General features: G+C 43.3%; 1 protein-coding gene across 1 annotated transcript in view; it reads left to right on the top strand.

The window, feature by feature from the left end:
* The first annotated feature begins 1,065 nt into the window (after positions 1-1,065).
* The window catches only part of nr3c2 (nuclear receptor subfamily 3, group C, member 2), a 72,622-nt gene continuing 53,939 nt past the window's right edge, over positions 1,066-19,748 (top strand). Inside the window, exons 1-2 of the mRNA XM_041933494.1 lie at positions 1,066-1,143; positions 2,693-4,501. Coding sequence (XP_041789428.1) covers positions 2,712-4,501 — 1,790 coding nt within the window. The 5' untranslated portion in view covers positions 1,066-1,143; positions 2,693-2,711. The remainder of the gene's footprint in view (positions 1,144-2,692; positions 4,502-19,748) is intronic.

Genomic DNA, 19,748 nt, shown 5'->3' with positions numbered 1-19,748 from the left:
TGTCTTGTAATGTAAGTTAAGACATGCACTTTACATATGATTTAAATGGAGTGTGGGTATACATGTATTCTTTTAAACCATATTTCTCTACATGGCAGTTTGAGATGGTGACGCTGACCAAAAGTCCAGTACAATTAAATTTAAATCAGTTTTGAGGTGAATTTTATTTTTTTTCTAATCACAGTTTGACATAGGGTGAATTAAGTGACATCTTGACCGCTCAACAGACTCGCTTTCGGAGCAGCAGTAGAAATATCGCGCCACCTAGTGGAGGCGGCGGTTATAGCGCTGCGGGGCAACAGCCTGACTTCATCCCGCTCTCGCAGCACAATGACTCCTCACTCATGTGCACGGCTCGCTGGGACGCCTCCTGCCTCCTGTCTCCACATATCCAGAGCTGCGCGTGCACCAGCTGCGCGCACGAGCGCCACAATGGCAAACCTTTTTTCAGAGGCGGCACGAGAAAAAAGATGAATAAATAAATAAATAATAAATAAATAGATGAGCAGAGAGGACAGAAGCAGCAGCAGGAAAAAAACATGGGAGAAACTTGCAGGGGAATTTGCAATTAAATAAATAATCCTGAGAGTTTATTTGAAACAACACCGCACCGAGCACGGTGCCCTATTTCCAGGCGGCTCTGTCTACCTGCGCTGAGCCCCTCCCCTCTCTCTCCCCCTCTGCCTCCCTCCTCCTCCTCCTCCTCCTCCCCCTCGTCGGAGTTTGTGTTGCACTCGTTGCAGTAGGAGGGTCCATGTGCACAGAATGACGTCGCTCTGACTCCAAGTCCGACCGACTCCTTCGTTTGTTTTTTAACACTCTTTTTATCCGGGGCCCCGAATCGCCGACCTGCGAAACTGCGGCCATAATGTGAGCCGATCCGCCGCCGTGGTCCGAGCCGTCGCCGCCGTTCGTCCTGTCAGGAGCAGCCGCCCGCTGCTCGGGATTACCACTGATAATACGCAGTAGACTTCTCCAGCGCGTCTAGCTGTCAAACTGCAAACTATGTATTGGGGAGAGTAGGCTGAACACATTTGTTGATATTTATTGACTTTGCTCGGCGTGTCTTTTTTTTTTTTCGTCCTGTGGATTACCGCTGCCCAGCAACACGGCCACCTGACAACTCTGAATGTCGTAATTAAGGTAAGGAAGGACGGAGCTCCGCGTCTGACTGTGCGTTTTAATTTGGCGCTGGTCGGAGATGAGAATGGGAGCGAGCTCAGCTGCATCCTCGGTCCTTTCGCTGAGGGAGAGAAATCAAGAAGTTTGAACCGGCCGTGTGTCTGCTCCTTATTAAAAGTCTTCAAGAAGTTTACGGACTTCATGTGCAAACAAAAACAGCCGCAGTAATTAGATTTTAATTAATTGTAGTTTTTAGAGTATTTCTGCGCAGGGCTGCTGAAGAGGCGCTCAGAAATCTTAAATTCTGTCTAAAAATATGACTTAAATAATTCAGATTGTCTTGCTTCTGCACTCAGTCCGCCTTGTCACCCAAAAAGCCGCCAACGAGACGACTTTCACACAGCAGAAAAAGAACTTCAGCAGCAACAATGTAGCCAAAATCGCCTCTTTTTTTAAAGTATTTATTCTGCGCAAACGCAAAATGGAGAGATGTGCAGAGAGTTGCCCCACAGAGGCAGCGCAATCACGACAGGAGCGAGAGGGAGGAATTATCAGGCTGACATCTCTTGGCTTTTTCTTGGTTTGATGTCAGGATGTGCACATAATGTGCACGTTTTATTCTGCAGGCGACATAAATAACTTTAACTCGGATCCTGGCCACTCCAGAGCTGCGAGCCGATCAAAGAGTGCACCGCAGCATCGCAAAAGGAATATTCACACATCACCTAAAGCGATGCCTTCTCATTGCAGTCTGTTTCGTCAAGTGTCTAATTATTGCCAGCACGGTTGTCGCTTTTGCACATGACGGAGCTGCTCTGGCCGCAGAAGCAACATTTCAAGTTATGTCGCAGCTATGTTGTGGCTGCAAGAGCTATAACTATTGAGTGACAGCTTTCCGGCCAATCCGCGAATGGCCTCATAAGGCTGGTGGATTTCTGGCCGGGCTGGCCAATGGGAGCGCGGCAGAGGTGGGGATTTAAACGAAAAGCCCAGGCGACGTCACGCAGATGCATTAACCCTTGTGATGCAGTTTTCTTCAAGTTATCACACTGTACATCTCCTGTAGTGCAGCGATAAGAAGCTTTAGCTGTGGGAGAGGAGTGATACTGTACCGCCTCGCTTTGGACTTTCTCAGATTTAACATGTTGTTAACAGGACGTGGTTAATGTTTTTGTCTTGGTGTTCTTTAAAAGTGAGTCACTCTGACATCAGGATAAGTGAAACGTGTTTGTTATCTGCAGATAAAATATTTCTGCATCTCCACGCAGCCCTTTCCCCCTCGCTCTGCCTTTTCTTTGCCTCATTAGTTTTTTATCCACTGAAGCAGAAATTACTGCTTTGCCATCTATTTAAAATTAAACAGACTGTATTTATACTATAGATTTGATATTCCTAAATATGTAATCTAATCTCACAGGAAACCTTTAATCTCTGCCTCAAGGTAAATACCCTAAATACACGTGCCACTCAGCCCTTATCATTAAACCAAAGCCTTGTGTGCAGCTGGACTATAACAAACAATGTGAACTTGACTCATTCTTTTCATTTTTTCCCTTTCCTCTTTTACAAGGTGAATCAATGAGCCAGCAATGGAGACCAAAAGATACCAAAGTTTCTTTGAAGGAAGTGACACAGAGAACAGATGGTCGCAGGTCCCCAGCACCATGGAGCACTCCTGCAGCACAGAGGATTCAGGTCTGAGCAACAGTGATATCCTGATGGACATAGTCAATGTGAGCTGCCCTGCTGGAAGCCCGGCCACCGACTGCAAAGACGACAATACCAAGAAGCAGGAGCAGCCAATGATTCGGCTCAGCCAGAACCAGCCATTTGTTCTCCCACACTTCAACAACTCTCTGCATGGTCATAAGCAGGAAATGGACTCCAAGGAGCTTTCCAAGACTGTGGCCGAGTCTATGGGCCTGTATATGAATGCTGCCAGGGAGGCAGACTTTGCCCCTATCCAGCATGGGGGCAGTACTAGCCCTGGGAAGCTGTATCCAGTGTGTGGGCGGTCTCTAGAGGAGACCCAGTGTGGTTCCACAAAGAGCCCCAAATTAAAGCCATTTGGTTTCCAGCAGCCCAGCACCACTCCCCGAGAATGCACCGCCGGGACTCCAGTTAGCTCAGCTTCAATGCTGGCGTCATCCCTGTCCTGCAGTCCTCAGACCTCCAGCTCCATCTCGAGCCCCGGGGGCAGCAACAATATGGTGTCGTCAACCACCAGCCCTCCTACGTGCTTTGGACCAATGTGCTCGTCCGTCAGCAGTCCTGTCAGCCAGACGTCTTGTGCCGCAACTCTGGCCAACATCAAGCGCAGGAATTCAGCCACATGTAGCCCTGTAGAGTCCAGCACAGTGGGCTCGCCACCTCTCACCAGCCCGCTCAATGTCATGAGGTCCCCCATGTCCAGCCCCCAGAGTATGAGTAGTGTGAGATCGCCTCCGTCCTGCAGCACTACCTGTAACATGAGGTCATCGGTCTCGAGCCCTACAGGTGGCAGCTGCATCAGCACTGCCAACAACTGCAACACAATAAGGCCCTCCATCTCCAGTCCAGCCACAGGGGGACCCATGGCGGTCAGCAGCCCACAGAACCCCTCCTCAGGTGGGTTTCCTGTGTCCAGTCCTGCAGGCGGACTGGGTTTGGTCCAGAATGACACCAACAGCCCAGAAGCAGCGGGTCTGACCAGAGACACAGACTTCAAGAACTTTGAATTCCCCAAAGTAGAGATAGTAGACGGGGAGGTGTTCAATGTCGGCTTAGACCAGATGGGCATGGTTAAGTACATTAAGAACGAGCCTGGGACTGACTTCAGGAGCATGTGTTTAGGCAGCTCTAAATGTAGTGCGAGTAGCACGCCGTTTATCACACAGATTAAGAGTGAGCCAAACAAAAATGAGGGATGTATGAACCAACAGTCCTATGGCGAGCAGTCACCATCTCTTGGTCTCTTTCATGCATCTGAGACCACCTATTTGTCACTGAGGAATAACATTGATGAATACAGTCTTTCTGGTATCTTAGGACCCCCTGTCTCCTCCATGAATGGGAACTATGAGTCCGATGTGTTCTCCAACAATGTCTTGTCTAAAGGGGTTAAGCAGGAGTCCACTGATGGCAGCTATTACCAAGAGAATAACAGCATGCCCACATCGGCCATTGTTGGAGTTAATTCTGGTGGACATTCATTCCATTACCAGATTGGAGCACAAGGAACAATGTCTTTCACGCGGCACGATGTGAGGGACCAGTCCAACCCTTTGTTGAATCTTATTTCCCCGTTAATGGAGTCGTGGAAATCTCGACCAGGCATGGCACAGGCGCCGCTGTCGGCCAGAGGTGAGGGATACCCGGGTCAGAACTGCATCACGGACAGGTAAGGAGAATGAAGACGCCTCTGTGTCGTCCGAGCGTGTTCGTAGCTCCGTCAGATCTCCCGTTTAAAATCATTTCCCGAGTTGTGATAAATATTCCGGTTTAGCTTAACAGAGAAAAGCTAAAAAAGTTTTTGTTTTTTTCTAAATAATGCTGTTGGGTATATTTTTTAAGTTTACCTGTGGCACGTCTCTTTAGAGGATCAGATAGATGGTGAGCCAGTTACAGCCAGAGCCATATTGCACATGGGATTTAGGGCGTTTGCTTTGAATAGCGCAAAAATAATAACAACAGCAGGGCTTGGGAAAGGCAGCGGGATGCTGGCTGAGGGAACAGGAATTAGAGGACGGGGTCCAGGTCATTGTTATAGTAGCATGTGATCACAACATCATCTCTGCTAGCACTCCTCTGTGGTCTACTGTAACACAGAGCCAAAGTTTACCTCTTATCAGGGGCCCGCGTGTATGCACAACAACAAAATTTATTGGTCTGTTATCAGGAGGTCCAGCTAAGACCTTGTGTAATGCAAATATCTGTTTTTATGGGCCCAAGTCCATTGGCAGCATCACAAATTATGAATGATTGATCACATGCTTTTGTTGCCCAACTGATGAAATAAACAGTTGCCTTTGTGACGGTGGGGGCTGAGACAAATCAAACAGGCCAAAAGGGGGGGAGAAAAAAAATCTATAGTAGCCGCCAATCTGGCAAAGTGCAACTTTGACACAGTTGTTTTGCTTCCAATGTATTCCAGTGTCCTAATTGCATGTGGAGCTGCAGGAAGTGAATGATCATCAACAAGATTAATAACAGCGATTATCAAAGGCACAATCTAGACCATGAAACACACGGTGAAAATAGAGAAGTATGGACTGCGCCTAACAGTGAGAGGTGCTGCTGTTTATTTACACTAAACCAGACAAAAGGTTTGTGGTCCTCTGGGGAGTTTTGGTGTGATATGATTTTTTCTTTTTATGTGTTTTAATAGCATTTACTGTCTTTTGGTGTTCTTATGAAATATATTGCTATCATCTATTTATGCTTGTTAGAAATTAGGTTTTTATGAGCTGGTGCAAGGAAGCACAGAATAAAGTCGTAAATGACTTCCTGTTTACTTGGCACGGTTAGAGGGTCGGACGCTTGCTGCGGGAGAAGTACAGTATTTGTTGACGAGCGCTGCTGCGCTGCGTTTGACTGTGACTCGACCGTGACAGTTCCAGACAGACTTTGGGCAGTGATGTTGCGCAGAATCTCAAAATGGAGATTTATTAGATCAAAAGTTTTCCTGATTGAATTTGTGGAAACCAACTTTGCAGATCTCGCTGATTGCTCTTCCATTTTCGGTTGTCTGTCTTCATTTGCTGTTTTCATTTAGATTGCGGGGACAAGTTTGGAGGAAGGGACTGGGGAGAAGTCAGTGTATATTCACATGGGTCATCAACTGCGAGCTGATTTACTGTAGCTTGCAAAAGCAATGTGAAACATCGCCGCTGATGGTGGCCTTCATGCATCTATCATACCTTTAGCATACAACAAGATGTAATAAAAAGCCCTTTACTGTCATCCTTTACTGTAAATGTGATTTCGTCACACTGGAGTATGTTTTCTAATAACAAGCTTTGGTGATGACCAGGTCTTAAATATATTATTTTCCTAATTCATACCTCAAAATTTTTATTACATTTTTATATTTCCTTTGGCAAACATGTATAGTAAGCACACTGTGTCTGTGTATGATTATCATATCAGTATTTTTACGTCTTCTCTGTTTGACGTGTTTATTCAGCTTTATATGTACAGTCCACGATCGTCTGGAGAGTAGATACTCCGTCTGTGTGCGCGCACCTGTGCCATAACAAGGCTTGCAGCTCTGAGGAGACTGATACAGCCCTGTTACCTTGGAGGCGACCCATATGGCAGGAGGCAAAGCGATGTTGACGGGATCACTGCCACCTTGGTCCTAATGAGATCCAGCTTAGCCCTAATGTCAGACAGGCTGACAGTAAGAGGTGGGCCACATGGCAGCCAGCCAGGCGGGCAGGGGAGCAGACAGACACAAACACACATATACATATATACAAACGATTAACAAACACACCCACACATGCACGTACAGAAATGTCTTCGGTAGAATGCAATATTGCGAGAATGTTTTTCAGGAGTTGCTGTCTACTTTCAGTTTCCTTTTACACCAGTAGTGTTGTATTGATTGACAGCTATACATAGACATAAACATAGGCTGATTGTATCCTGCCTGAAATCTGGAAGCGCTCTGCAGGAAATCTGCAGCACTGCCGGGCTTTGGACTGACTACATGGCACCCGGGCCCAATATTTCATAGGCAAAAATGTTACGTAATCATTAAAAAGCACAACTAAAACTCTTTGATCCGCTGAAGCCTTGGATGACAGAGTGTAAAATCCCTTGGCTCTTTTTTTTTCTCACTTTGGTTTCCTCTGTAAATGGTTTTAATTAAAAATGGCTGCTCATCTGAGCAGTCTGGATTACTTTGTGCAAAAACATTTTAACTCAGATTCACAAGAGAGAAGGAGGGAGGAAAAAAAAAAAAAGAGCCGCCCTCACCAGAACTGTTGTATTCATGTGATGTTTGATTTCAACTTAATCCTTCGACAAACGAGGTGACCAGAGTGGAGCGTTGTACCTGATTGGAGGTTTAGATGCTGAGATTTTTTTCCTGAATGTCCTCATGACAAAAAAAGTTAAATTCTCTTGCAGAACATTTAAAAAGCTCTGCACTATAGTTTGAAGTCCACTATGAGAGAAATGTGCTTTGAATGAAATATATAAATATGGAAATTATCATAAAATGACCTACATTAGCGTGCTGGATTATGTTCGCTCCCTGCCTAAATCTCCAAATCTCTTTTCACCCTATTTAGAGCATTTTTCTGCTGCTTTCATAGTAATGTTTCACCAAATAGAATTACTCCAAAACTTGTCAGCCCTATGACCTCGTAATTTCATAATCTGACAAATGGTAAAAGACTCAAAATAGAAGCCAACTATGTATTTTTTTTCATGTAGATAAGCTCTCATTAAACATTTTAGCCTTTCCTGCAGCCATGGGAGAAGTAGCACCTCTATAGGCTGACACCCTTATTACCAATTGCTGTAGATCAACAGAGAGCCCATCACGAGGAAGTACCAGATTCGAGCGGGGAGAATGCTTTGCACTGGACTCTGGCCAACTCTCAATGTTCTGCAGAGGGATGAAAAGGCATACTCCTGAGAGCACAGTAATAAGGCTTTAATTGTATGTTCCTCCACTAAATTAATGGATGGAAATGATTTGATTAATTCAGACACTGCTGGATACTAATATCCAATTAAATCCCAACACCAGGCATGCACAGGGCCTCCCAGTGCATTATGGGTTCCTGACTATAATGTGGGCAGCTGCTTGTTTGGGTTATGGAAAGGATGTTGCAGGTGAAGGTGTCGGGGAATGGCTGCAGGTCTTGTCTGTCGACACGGCAGACATAACAATCTGGGAAAGATGCTGGCTGACATTGCGTGCAAGTCTATCAATTACGTGCATTCTCACATGTCATTCGTCAAAAATTAATTCTGCAGTTGCAATTAAATGAAGAATACGACCATGTAATTGTGCTGAATTGTATCAGAAGCACATATGCTGACAAATTTAAAGTAACTGGCTCATGTTTTTTATGCAGTCATGTCACTCTTTTTTCTTTCTGTAATTTGTCTCAATGCAATTCAATGAATGTCAGGTAGCTTTAGAATAATACAAGGACCTTGTTTGGTTTCCTCTTTTGAGCGGGTTGAAATGCGCTCTTAAAACAAGATATATAAGAGTTAGTGTGGTGGTTCTGCAAAAGCGTGTGTGTGACAAACATAATAATTCAATATGTGGAGTTACTGAATGTACTGTATGTGACTACCAGCACGTACATTGATAAAAATAATGCAGTGTGGAGGGCAAGAATTATCCATATGTAATGAATAAATTGGGTTCAACGGGTTGAGGGTTAAAGTCGTCATGTGCTCAGTAGAGTATACAAAACATTCCTCTGATTCTTACTGCAGAAGAGTAACTTCACTTCAAAAGAAAAGACGTTTATTTAAAATGTTCGTTTATCAGTATGTGCCTCAAAAGGTATTTTATGATTAATCCAGACTGTGTGGTGGTTCGGTGTGATTGAAAAACCCTGTAAAATAATTGATTGTCCACTGAAGGATTCTGGGAATAACTCATCTCAGCCAACAGTCATTTAAAATATACATGTACAGTACAGCACATAATGTTAACAGTGTGCAAGGACCCTGCAGTACAACTGTGTGACATTAAGCAGATCTAACTGGGATGACTGATCAAAATCCATGTCCAACACTTAATTCGTTACAGAATTTGACACAACATAGAGCAGAAACTGCTTTGTGAGTCAATAAAGAGACAAGCAAAGGCTGTACATGCTCCAACAAGGTTAAAATCGTCAAAGTGCAACATTTTTCATGTTATATGTGTCTCACATGGACTGAAATATGCTGAAAATGTCCTCTGAGCTGTTGTCATAGCACTCTGGGACAAGCACATGAATAAATCACTGTCCGAGCACGGGGCTCTTTGGCTGTTCAGACTTGCCTTTCAGCGCAGCCGTCCAGTCCAGCAGTGAGCGCTAAAAATTAGCCTGTTCCCCCCCCAGCAGAAATTAGCCGTGTCAGACAGTCGGTGCGGTAGATGTAGAATTTCTGCTTGTGAATTCCGTCTTTGAGTGTGACACTGTGCGGCTCACGGAGGCGAGACAACTACTTGTGCACTAACTTAGCATTGAAAATGCATTTCTAGCATAATAGGATTTGCCATGCCCAAGGACAGCCTCAGAGCACGTACCGCCTTAAACCATCTCCCTTAAAAATAGACAAAACAAAATTATTAGAATTTATTTTCAACATTTCCTGTCTTTTGTGAACTGGCATAAATATCTACTGTATGCATGGCAAAAAAAAGAAAAAAAAAGAAGAGGATTAAGTTCAACTTGAATAAATCTAGCTTAATAAAACACCTGAATGAAAAAGAAAGAATTCATAGAGCTCACAAGGATGCAGCTTTTTTTTCCTTCTGCTGTGTAGCCAAGCTCTCACTGGTGTGGGTGGACTGGAGGCTGTGCAGAAGAGAGTGTGAGGCAGTATTAGTAGTAAGTTGGTGAAATTCTGCTGTCTGCTGTGCTTAATATTTAAGAATTTATCCTTAAAAATGAACGCCTGGTCGAGATAAAAGCTTCTCGGTGAGGCGTTTGGACCTTGACTGTAAGGTGAAAGCTTGTTACTATCAGAGAAAAGGACTTTGAGGAGGTTTTATTAGTTAAAGGGCTGCATGGAGCAGGGATTTATTATGTTATATAGATTGTGCAGAGATATTTGTAGTTGATTTGGATTTCACATTGGGGATGTTTTCACTGCTCCTGCAGAGAAATAGCTTAATGCTATCATGCCACTCATATTGGGATGCAGCTTATTTAATTTTCTGGGCTTTGCTGCCCAGCAAATGAACTTTAATTGATTGGCTGTGGACTTCTTCAGATTGGTCAGAATCATTGATGAGACTGGCGGACTCGATCAACAACTCTGCTAATGAAGACTTGCCAATTTTGTCAGAGAATCATGCAGATTAGCCTCGAATTGCTCTCATGCTGAGGTGAAACTGAATTCGATAAGTCATGATAGAACTATCACACAGGTGTCATGTCCTGTCTTAGACTGCACATGCTGTGTGTTACAACACTGGACAGTTTAAAGTGTTTGTTTTAATTTAACATTTTTCAAAGACATTTCTTTTTTGAGCGCTTTATTTTGGTTTATACAAACCACACAGCCAAATGAACTATTAAGCTTTAACAATAGACCACAAAGGTCTTTTACAACACTAGTGTTATTAAACTAGAGCTCAAACAGAGATTCTCCATGTAGTTGTTTAGTATTTTACAGAAAACAACACATCTTACTCCTTAGTGAGTAAGTTATCTATTACATTCAGATTTTTTTGGTGAGGCGCCGTCCTGCCCTGACATTAATGTAACGTTAGCTGGCCCGTCTGCAGCTCTGTGTACGACGATTATTAGTAATAAATTCTGAGAGACATTACACATTACGGGAGTTTCCTGGAAGAAACAACAAAACAGGGAGATGACCTTGAAATATGTGGGAAAAACTGGGAAAAACAGGCGTGTTGGGATGGAAACATTGGGTGATTTTGGAGATTTTATTTCTTTATCAGCCAAATAACCTGAGAATAGACCTATAAATATGAAATCATAAAATTATATATATGTATATTGTGCACAAACTCCCATCATCCCCGCAGCAGCTGTTCCAGCAACAAACAGCAGCCCTGAAACCTCTGTACAGTACCAACAAATGGCAGACACACATGATTAGACGGTTAACACAGTGAAGCATTTAGCAACTAAAGAGCCAGGTATTTCCCTCAGGTGTTGGTGGAGACCAAAGCAGAGATAAAAGAAAGGGTGCAAATAGGCAATTTATGCCACCAAGTCCGCCACAACAACTTTATGAGGTGATAATACGTCAGTGTTGTGTTTGCAGCTTGTTCCGCTTGACTAAAAAAAATCTATGTGTGCAGTTTTAAAGAGGAAAGTAAAGGTTAGCGCTGAAATGCTTCTCTCACCACTATCACCATTTTGCCTTTTTAGAGCAGATTTGGTTTTGCTGAGCAGCTCTGTTAAATTCCACAGAACTGCTCAGCAAATACAGTCCCACTGAATTCATGCTTCTCCTCCTTCTGTGGCTGAAAGCTTTGACTGATGTTGATGTCAAGGTTGTCAGATTTTACTTTTTACCAACAACAGAAAAAACAAAAGAAAAGAAAAAAAGCTGCAGGTCTGATCTAAATATCCAACAACGGCCATGAGGGCGCGGCGCCGTTTCCTGGTGGCGTGGATGAACGTTTCTTACCTCGTGTTGCTGCGGCATGTCGTGCCGAACGCCTTCGGTGGATGCGATCTCTTTCAAAGAAGACGATACTGTGCGGCACAATGATCGGATGCTTTTGTTGCACGGGAAGAAGAAGCCATGTTAAAAGTCTCCACTCTTCCTCTCCCACGCAGAGTCGCGCACTCACACACACACACACACACACACACACACACATAACACGGCCGCCAACAACAACAACAACAGCACACATTCTAGGCCGGACTTGACACCCCAATAAAAGTGTGGTTGCTGCTGGCCAGGGCTCCTGGGATTTGAATGCTTGTCTTGTCCTCATTTGAACTTCTTCCTGAAGCACAGTCTGGTGACAGAGGGCCAGATTTCCGCTAGGCCGGTCCTGTAGTTGGAGATCTCCTCTATTACCTACCGCTGACATTCCCTTCTGTTGTTGAGGTCATTAACAAACTGCATAAAGGAGGCGGAAACTAAATACCAGAGCTGCAACAAAGCATAGTGTGTGCTTCTGTTTGGCGATGAATGCCCCGATTTTTACGGCGTTGTGCTGTGTGAAATACTGCAGCTGAATGGCGGCGCTTTGTTTACCTAGCGTGCGAGTAGTTTTGAAGATCTCTCGCAAGTCGTCTTGCAGATCGCCTGAGTCATGAGCTCCGTAGGTCGGCCGTGTGAGGAGGAGAAGCTGAATGAAAAGCATCGTCATCTGGAGCGAAACAGCAACACGCTGGTATCAGTAAAAGAGAGCGACTGCGAGGAAATATGTACATATTAAATCACAAATTGCAAAGATTAACTGCTCATGAGAGCCGATCACTGCTGCCGTAAATTCAAAAGAAGTGTTTGTTGATCTAAATGCAGGCAGAAGTTTAATTCATCGGTTGGACGTTATTCATTCAGAGCTATAAAAAGCAATGAGATCTATTTTTCATTTTTGGTGGAGAGGATGCAGAGAGAGCCCATCTCCACTCTCTCAGCGTATTATTGTCTTCCTCGTGCATGCGGATGAAGTTGACTGAGCAAACAAGGCATGCCTTTATCATTCATGTTTAATTAGAGTTTGCCCGAGTATTCAAGCCAAAGTGCTTACGTCGAAACCCGGTGTTTGTCTTGTCAGTTCCTCCATGGAAAGGATGCCATAAAGGAAGAAGCTTCAAAAAAAAAAAAAAAAAAAGTTAATTGTTCAGCTTGAAAGGTTCCCAAAGTAGGTCATGCATAGTTGGCTCAAATCAAGTGAAGGGTGTGTTTGTGTGTTGGTGGGGGTGGGCAGCGAGGGGGGCACTCCGGGCCCTGTTACTTAACACAACTTGCAAACACACACGCACACACACACAAACAAATACAAATCCACACACTCTCTCGCATCAGCAGAGCCGATGAGTCAGAAAACTGCCGCCGCCGACTGTGACTTTAAACATCGCTAACTTTATTGATAATTTCATTCATAACACGAACGGCCAAAAACCAGAATAAGCAGTGAGAAATGATCCGTTAAGTGAATGGAGAACCTCTCTTTAGGATTTAAATCGTTTGGAGGCTTTTAATGCAGTGACCTTCAGAGATATTTTTGTACCATTTTCATTTTTTTTTAGTAAATGTGTTGATTTGCTCTGCTGCCGAGATTTTATTTCTGAGATAACATTTTTAACTATTAACTGAAATAAATGATTTGATATCTTATTCTGAATTGGATGTGCTTTTAAAGCTTCATTTAGGGGAATATATTGCACTTAAACTGTTTTTTCTTTTAAATATGTCACACAGATACTACAGCTAGCACACTGGATATAACAGAGCTAGCACGTGTACTGTGCTGCATATCATTAAGATGTATAAAGATAAACTGTATGTCTTCCCACATATGTACAAATCGCAGAAACAGCCAATAATCTTCACACACGTTAGCCTTTAAAAAAGTAGAATTTACGGGCTGTCTCCTCCTGCTCTGCTGTGGGGTTAAAAAAAAAAAACGTAATGATTTTGTGTCCTGCGTCAAGAATTTATTTGAATCCATAGAAGACCGTTCCGCATAATCGCTATTATTCTGCATCCAGCTCGTCCACGTGTCGCAAATCATGTATGTAGCGGCGCCGGCGGCCCGTGACACACTGACCCAGCAGGTGAAAGGAGGATCAAGTGACAGCTCAAAGAAAAAGATGCTTTATCCTACTGAACCTATTTAACGGGATCACTTCCTTGCCTGACGCTGCACAAGGGTAAGCTCGTTTGGCAGGAAGTGTAATATGATTTCTGTTTTCAGTTGACGAGAGAAGAGAAGTCATAATTGAAGAGCTATTAAAGGGTCAGCTTTCCCAAATTACACACTTTCTGTCTTACCTCAGGTTGTGTGTAGTCTTCCGCCAACACAATGGAGGTCCTGCTTGATTTGGCGACACCTGTATTTACTTGTAGTAACAGCAAATGTGTTTAACACAACAAGTGGCATAATTCTGGAGGTTTGAGACTGAAACTGTCGTCAGTGTGAGAAAGAAGAAATGAGGCAATAGTTTCCACCATTCTGTGAGCAACCGTCATCTGATTTTAAGCTGCAGGTGACTTGGGTCTGCAGACAGCAGGTCAGTCAAACTGAAAGGAGATGTTACATCACTGAGAAGTTGGAGGTGTGCAGCCTGCAGCTCATTGAGGTCGCTCCCTCCTGCTCCGTCACTTCCTGTAATATTTCAAACTCATCCGCCGTCAAAAAGATGCTTATTGTGCAAACACACACGTTTGATGATGAATGGTAGCTCCCTGACACACACATTGCATTTCCTGTGACTGCTTCATAATAAAAGTCAGCTCGCGGTTCGCCAGTTAGATGCTTTTAATGTGAAGCTGCAGCAGTGGGATATGTTTGGTTTGCATTAGCAGTAATTTGATGCAGCATTTTTCCTGCGAATGTGCAAATCGACACCCAGCTCGTAACATAGCTGATATATAAATACACTTTCATCAGTGGGCCATAGGCTCAGTCACCACTATTTAAACTCATTCCGCAACAGATAGTGATTAACAGACATTTATTTAAATGAAAATCTTCAAGATTACAACTTTAAAAATAGAACAAATGTCCCCATTACTCTGATTAATCATTGAAAATTGCATTGCATTGCATCAAACCTCAATACATTTTAGCGCCAACCTAAATGTCTCTGTAGCACAGAGTTCTAGTGCTGAATGTCAGACTGTTTAAACTCAGTTTTTTACATCAAAATTTGACCAATTTTAGAGTATTTCATTCAGGCAGAGTTCTCGAATGGCTGCTTGTGTTTAAACAGCATAACCATTTCAGAAGTTTGGCTTATTTTGTTAAATGTAAAACATGCTAAGAGTGAAGTATTGTAGCAGCACCAGTGTGAATACATTTCAAACGGCAGCCAGCAGGAGGGAGCTCAAAACTGGGGCAATTTAACCTGTAGTTATCTGCATCTGTGTTACTGGAGGTAAGTCAGAAAAGGGTTTTTTTTTCTCTTTGCTGAATTTGAATTGACCATCTTTTATAGAAAAATGTCACAGAATCATGATTTCAGGGTCGCAGCAGATCTATAGAAACGGTGACTCTGCAGCCGTTGATTAATTCTGGTGAATGGTGGGCGGCGTCTGTTTACGATCATAGTGACTAGAAATGACTTTGCATGCAGCAGAGTCCTAGGGGTCTTGGCCTGTCTGTAAAGAAAATGGCCAGTTTGAGCAGGAAGACAGAGTGGGACTGTTGATAGGACGCTATGAAGGCATCGTCTCAGTGCTGTCCACAGCTCTGGGAAATACCCAGCTCTGGCCATTATCCCTGCAGAGTTTACTGCACTGTACCTGGCACAAGCAAACATTCCCCTGTTCAGTGTCTGCTTTTTGTTTCGCCTGCCTTCCCCTGACTTGGCTACAGCTGCCTGTTTCACTCTGCTCTGAAAGGGAGACAGTCTGGAGCTTTTTTGGGTTTTGACTGTTAAGCAGCAGCTTTCTCTTTTATTCACAATCTTCCTCAGCTGCTGGACCTTGAAGAAAATGAAAGGCGCTGACGCACCATTGTGCTGTTGTAATGTTGGACTTTCCGCAAAGCAGCAGAAGAGCCGGTGCACATTCACACCTTGAGTAATTTGTTAGTTGTCAAACCACACACAGCCACAGACGCATGTCTGCTTTGAAGTGTAATTTTTGTGGCATTAAATAATGAAGGAGGGGCACATAGTGTTTGTCGTGATTCAGGTTTATCCGGTGCATTCTGCAAGTCTGGTGCTTCTGTTGCTGTCAAGGCTTCAATTATCATAGTTCTTTTTTGTTTCTAACCAACATTACAGGTTATTGGGTGAAACAGTCATGTTGTACAGTACATGTTTCAAAACTTAACCCATTCAATAGCATAAGTTTTTAATTTTTAACTTGGTAAATGTTTTTAAAATAGACAAGTTACCTAAAGTATAGGTTAGGTTTTTTTAATGTGTGTGTTCATACAATGCTCTCATGTCAGATGTGCATTGAAAGAGTTACATGTAGGTGTAATCATTGCTCCTGTTCACTCTGGCCCTAAAGCAGCTCTCTCAATGCTACTACACTGTAAAAAATGAGGGACAAAATCCAGCATCTTTGTCAGCTGTGTAAAACAATTCTTAAGTTCTAAGCTTCAGCCTGTCAGTCATTTATAGGTTTATTATTGATTTGTCTCAGCAACAGAACGATATCTAAGATCCCCTCTCGCTTTGGCTAACTCAGACTGCTAAAGCTTCTCTTTTGAATGAACTGAATGAAATGTGGATTTTGTCCTCCATCTTTTCACAACCAGTGCGGAGAGGAGGCATCTTTTCTAGACACCCACATCACATACCAGTCCTTTTTTTTTTCCTCCTCATGTTGCAAGTGATAGCTGCGTTTGAATAAATCTGACTAATGCAAATGAGCTTTTTATCCACACGCTCGCAATCCACACACATTTGGAATCACCACACTGCATTGTTGCATTCAAGCAGCACATTAAACATTAAACCTGCCTTCTCAAGGCCGGTGTATTTCGACCGTGGGAGCAGCTGCTCTCGATGAACTGGATTCCTGCTACACACAAGCTTTCCACCTTTATGGATGAATGCCAGCACTGGTGGAAAGGTACTGTATATACTGTACATAGACTTTCTAGGGCAAACATCTGGTTGGTGTTGTCGCGCCTCTCGGTTGCTGATGCCAGCAGTTGGAGAAAACAGCGGCATTCCACAGTCCCATTTTCTCATCAGTGGGCTATTGATTTTGGGACCTTGGACACTTTTTGTTGTGCCTGTAGATGTTCTGCATGTGGATCCATGCATGAGCATAACACCTCATCTTTGTACAATTTCACGCCACATCTTTTGTTTCCTTTTGTTCCTGTTGTAAAACGTGTGGCTGTGAAAGTTCTTTGCAGCCTGAGAGCAGAAGCGACCTCCTGCACCTCCTTTCTTTCGGTTTGCTGGTGGAGGAGGAGGAGGACGTCGTCCCGCTTGTTTTGAATGTAGTTGACCTGCTTCACGTTCTTCCTTCATTCCCGAATGATTACACCTACTCGCTCGAGTGCCAGTGACGTGTGCACCTTGTGGTATTTCAGGCTCACCAGGATCAAGCTTCTGATTCAGGTGCGATGTGGACAGTGTTCCAGTGGCTTTTGGCATTGCCTGTTTGACAGGTTGAGTTCATGGGTTGATTGTCACAGTGTGAAAAAAGTCTGATAGCGCCACAGATATAAAACAACAGAAGAAAAAAGACAATGAAGTTGAGGAAAGTGAACTTATGCATATTACCTACAGTATATCAGTCTACCTCGGTCAATGGGGAGAGGTAGGAAATGTTTTATCCACCCGGATGCACTGGTTCGTGCCCAGTATGTTTCTATAACATGAGACAAATGAGGACACCTTTAAACATTTAACATTACTGCAGATTTCCAGTGTTTGCACACTGAGTTTGCCGCCATAGATTCAATACAGTATGGAAAACAGCTTTCACAGCCTTGAAATCACAATTAGCATAAAAATGTTGCTTGGTTTCTATAAATGTTGTGAATTTATCGTCAAGTCATTTTAATTTGGCGTTGTGATAACAGTGTTCACATTTGCTTCTTGTTACGGAGCTCGTCAGGTGACTGACAGTCAGCCAGTTGGCCTATCTGTCAGATTTTACTGTAACATCCAGTCATTTTCATCTGGTGTGTCATAGGTAGCTGGCAGCTTTTACTTTGAAGCAATGCTACTTAAGCAATACAACTCTGAAGCTGCACCGTGTAATGTGAAAGGGGTCACTTGCAGGGATGAACTTTCACCAGACTCTGAAGTTCCCCTCAGCTCTGCAGAGCATTTTTAGTGCCTTTCAGCTATCGTTTTGTTCCGGTTTAGTCCTGCCCATTTTTCTCCTGAGAGCCACAGGAAGTGAAAACAAAACTAAAACAGGAGCGAAAATGTCGGGTTCGTCACGCGGCCAAAAAACACAAGTGCAAATTCATGCTACGGCGTTGAGAATAAAATGTGTAATTTGAGGTCTATCGGCAGGTGCAGCAGGACGGCGGTGCTGTCACTGCCCCACGTATGAAATATTACATGTCAGTACATCACTGGGTTTCTGAAAGTACCGAACTCTCAGATAAGGTACAGGTCCTGTTTTATTGTTGTTTTATTCCCTTGGCGGTCGCAGCATTAGTCATTAGAGCTCCCATCTGTGGGTTGTATTAGACGAGCTCTACTGAAGGCATGGCATTTTTTCTTTTCTATGTGAACAAAGCTGCATGCTCATTTCATGCAATATGAATTAAGGGCCAAACACTCACAAGTGTTTCAAGGGTTGATTTCCCCTTAGTGATTACACTGGAGAGGTGCCAGAAACTGAACAGGAGAAAATTACCATCCTGTAGAGAGAGAGCGAAAACCTGTTAAAAAGTATGGCTCTGCCTGTGTGTGTGTGTGTGTGTTCACATGTGAAGTATGCATGTGTGTTTGCTGCAGACAGAGAGAGAGACAGACAGACAGACAGACAGACAGACAGAAAGCAAATGTACAGTAGATAGTTGCATATTAAACTAACGCAGTCTGCAACAATAGAGAGAAGAAATGTCACACCCTTCAAAACACTTGTGAGTCGGAATGGGTGTTGATGGGATTTTACAGATACTGGTATCTATACCAGTGCTTAAATGGCAGCAGTACTGAGCAGCACTTCTATCGGTGATCTATAAAAATGAGGCACGCTGTGAATCAGTTAACAGAATGTTTTGCTTCTGGCAGGATTGATAAATATAAATGTCTGGATTTTTGCTGTTTACTAGAAATAAACTAGAGTGAGATAAGTCTATACATCCCCGAGTCCAAAAGAACTGGGATGTTGTGTCAAACATCAATAATACATAATGTGATAAGTTGAGACTCAGTTGAAAACAGCACAAAGACAATATATTTAATGTTTGAGCTCATCAGCTTCATTGATTTTTGTAAACATCTGCTTATTCTGAATTGGATGCAGCAACATGTTTCAAACAAGTTTGGACAGGAGCAATTAAAGACTGGGAAAGTTGTGGAACGCTCCAAAAACACCTGTTTGGATCATTCCACAGGTAAACAGGCTGATTGGTAACAGGTGATAGTATCATGATTGGGTATGAAAGGAGCATCCTGGAAAGGCTCAGTGGTTCACAAGCGAGGATGGAGCGAGGTGAACACATGATTGGATAGAGGAGATTAATATATGGACTAATTCAGGAAACTGTGGTAAAAACAGATTGTAAATGACTGCATTCTGCTTTATTTACATTTTAAACAGGATCCCAACTTTTTTGGACTTGAAGTTGTAGAAGACCAACACATTTTTGATAGAGACAGTGGGACTAAAATGTGTAAATTTTTCAGAGAACAGCATATTTTATCATATATAACATTTGGAAGTGGGTGTTCCAGTGATCCTTGGAAATGTGCCCTTCATTTTTTGCTACAGGATCGTGGTCTTAGTCTCTTAATTATTGTTGTTCTGGTCAGTTTGATCTCAATAGGGTCACCTAACGATGATTCATTAGGACGGCTGTGGGGAGTTTCCACTCAGTTCCATTATCCTGTATTTCACTGGTGGCTTTAGGCTAATAGAGGCACATTTATTATGTTCTAATTATTTTCTGTTACCTCCTCAATCTCCTTTGTCTCAGAGAAATAAAACTGTCTGTGTTCGCCGGCTGCATCTGCGGTTTAAGGGAGGGGGCGAGCGACGATGTCCACTTTTCTTCACCTGGGCACCCAGTGAGACAATGACACGTACCATTTACGCGGTCCCCAGATGAACGGCAAGACAAAATGCTGAGTCAAATGCTC

The sequence above is a fragment of the Chelmon rostratus genome, chromosome 3 (genome assembly GCF_017976325.1).
Source record: "Chelmon rostratus isolate fCheRos1 chromosome 3, fCheRos1.pri, whole genome shotgun sequence".
In the NCBI taxonomy this organism is placed as follows: Eukaryota; Metazoa; Chordata; class Actinopteri; order Chaetodontiformes; family Chaetodontidae; genus Chelmon; species Chelmon rostratus.
This window is presented reverse-complemented; position numbering and strand designations above follow the sequence as displayed.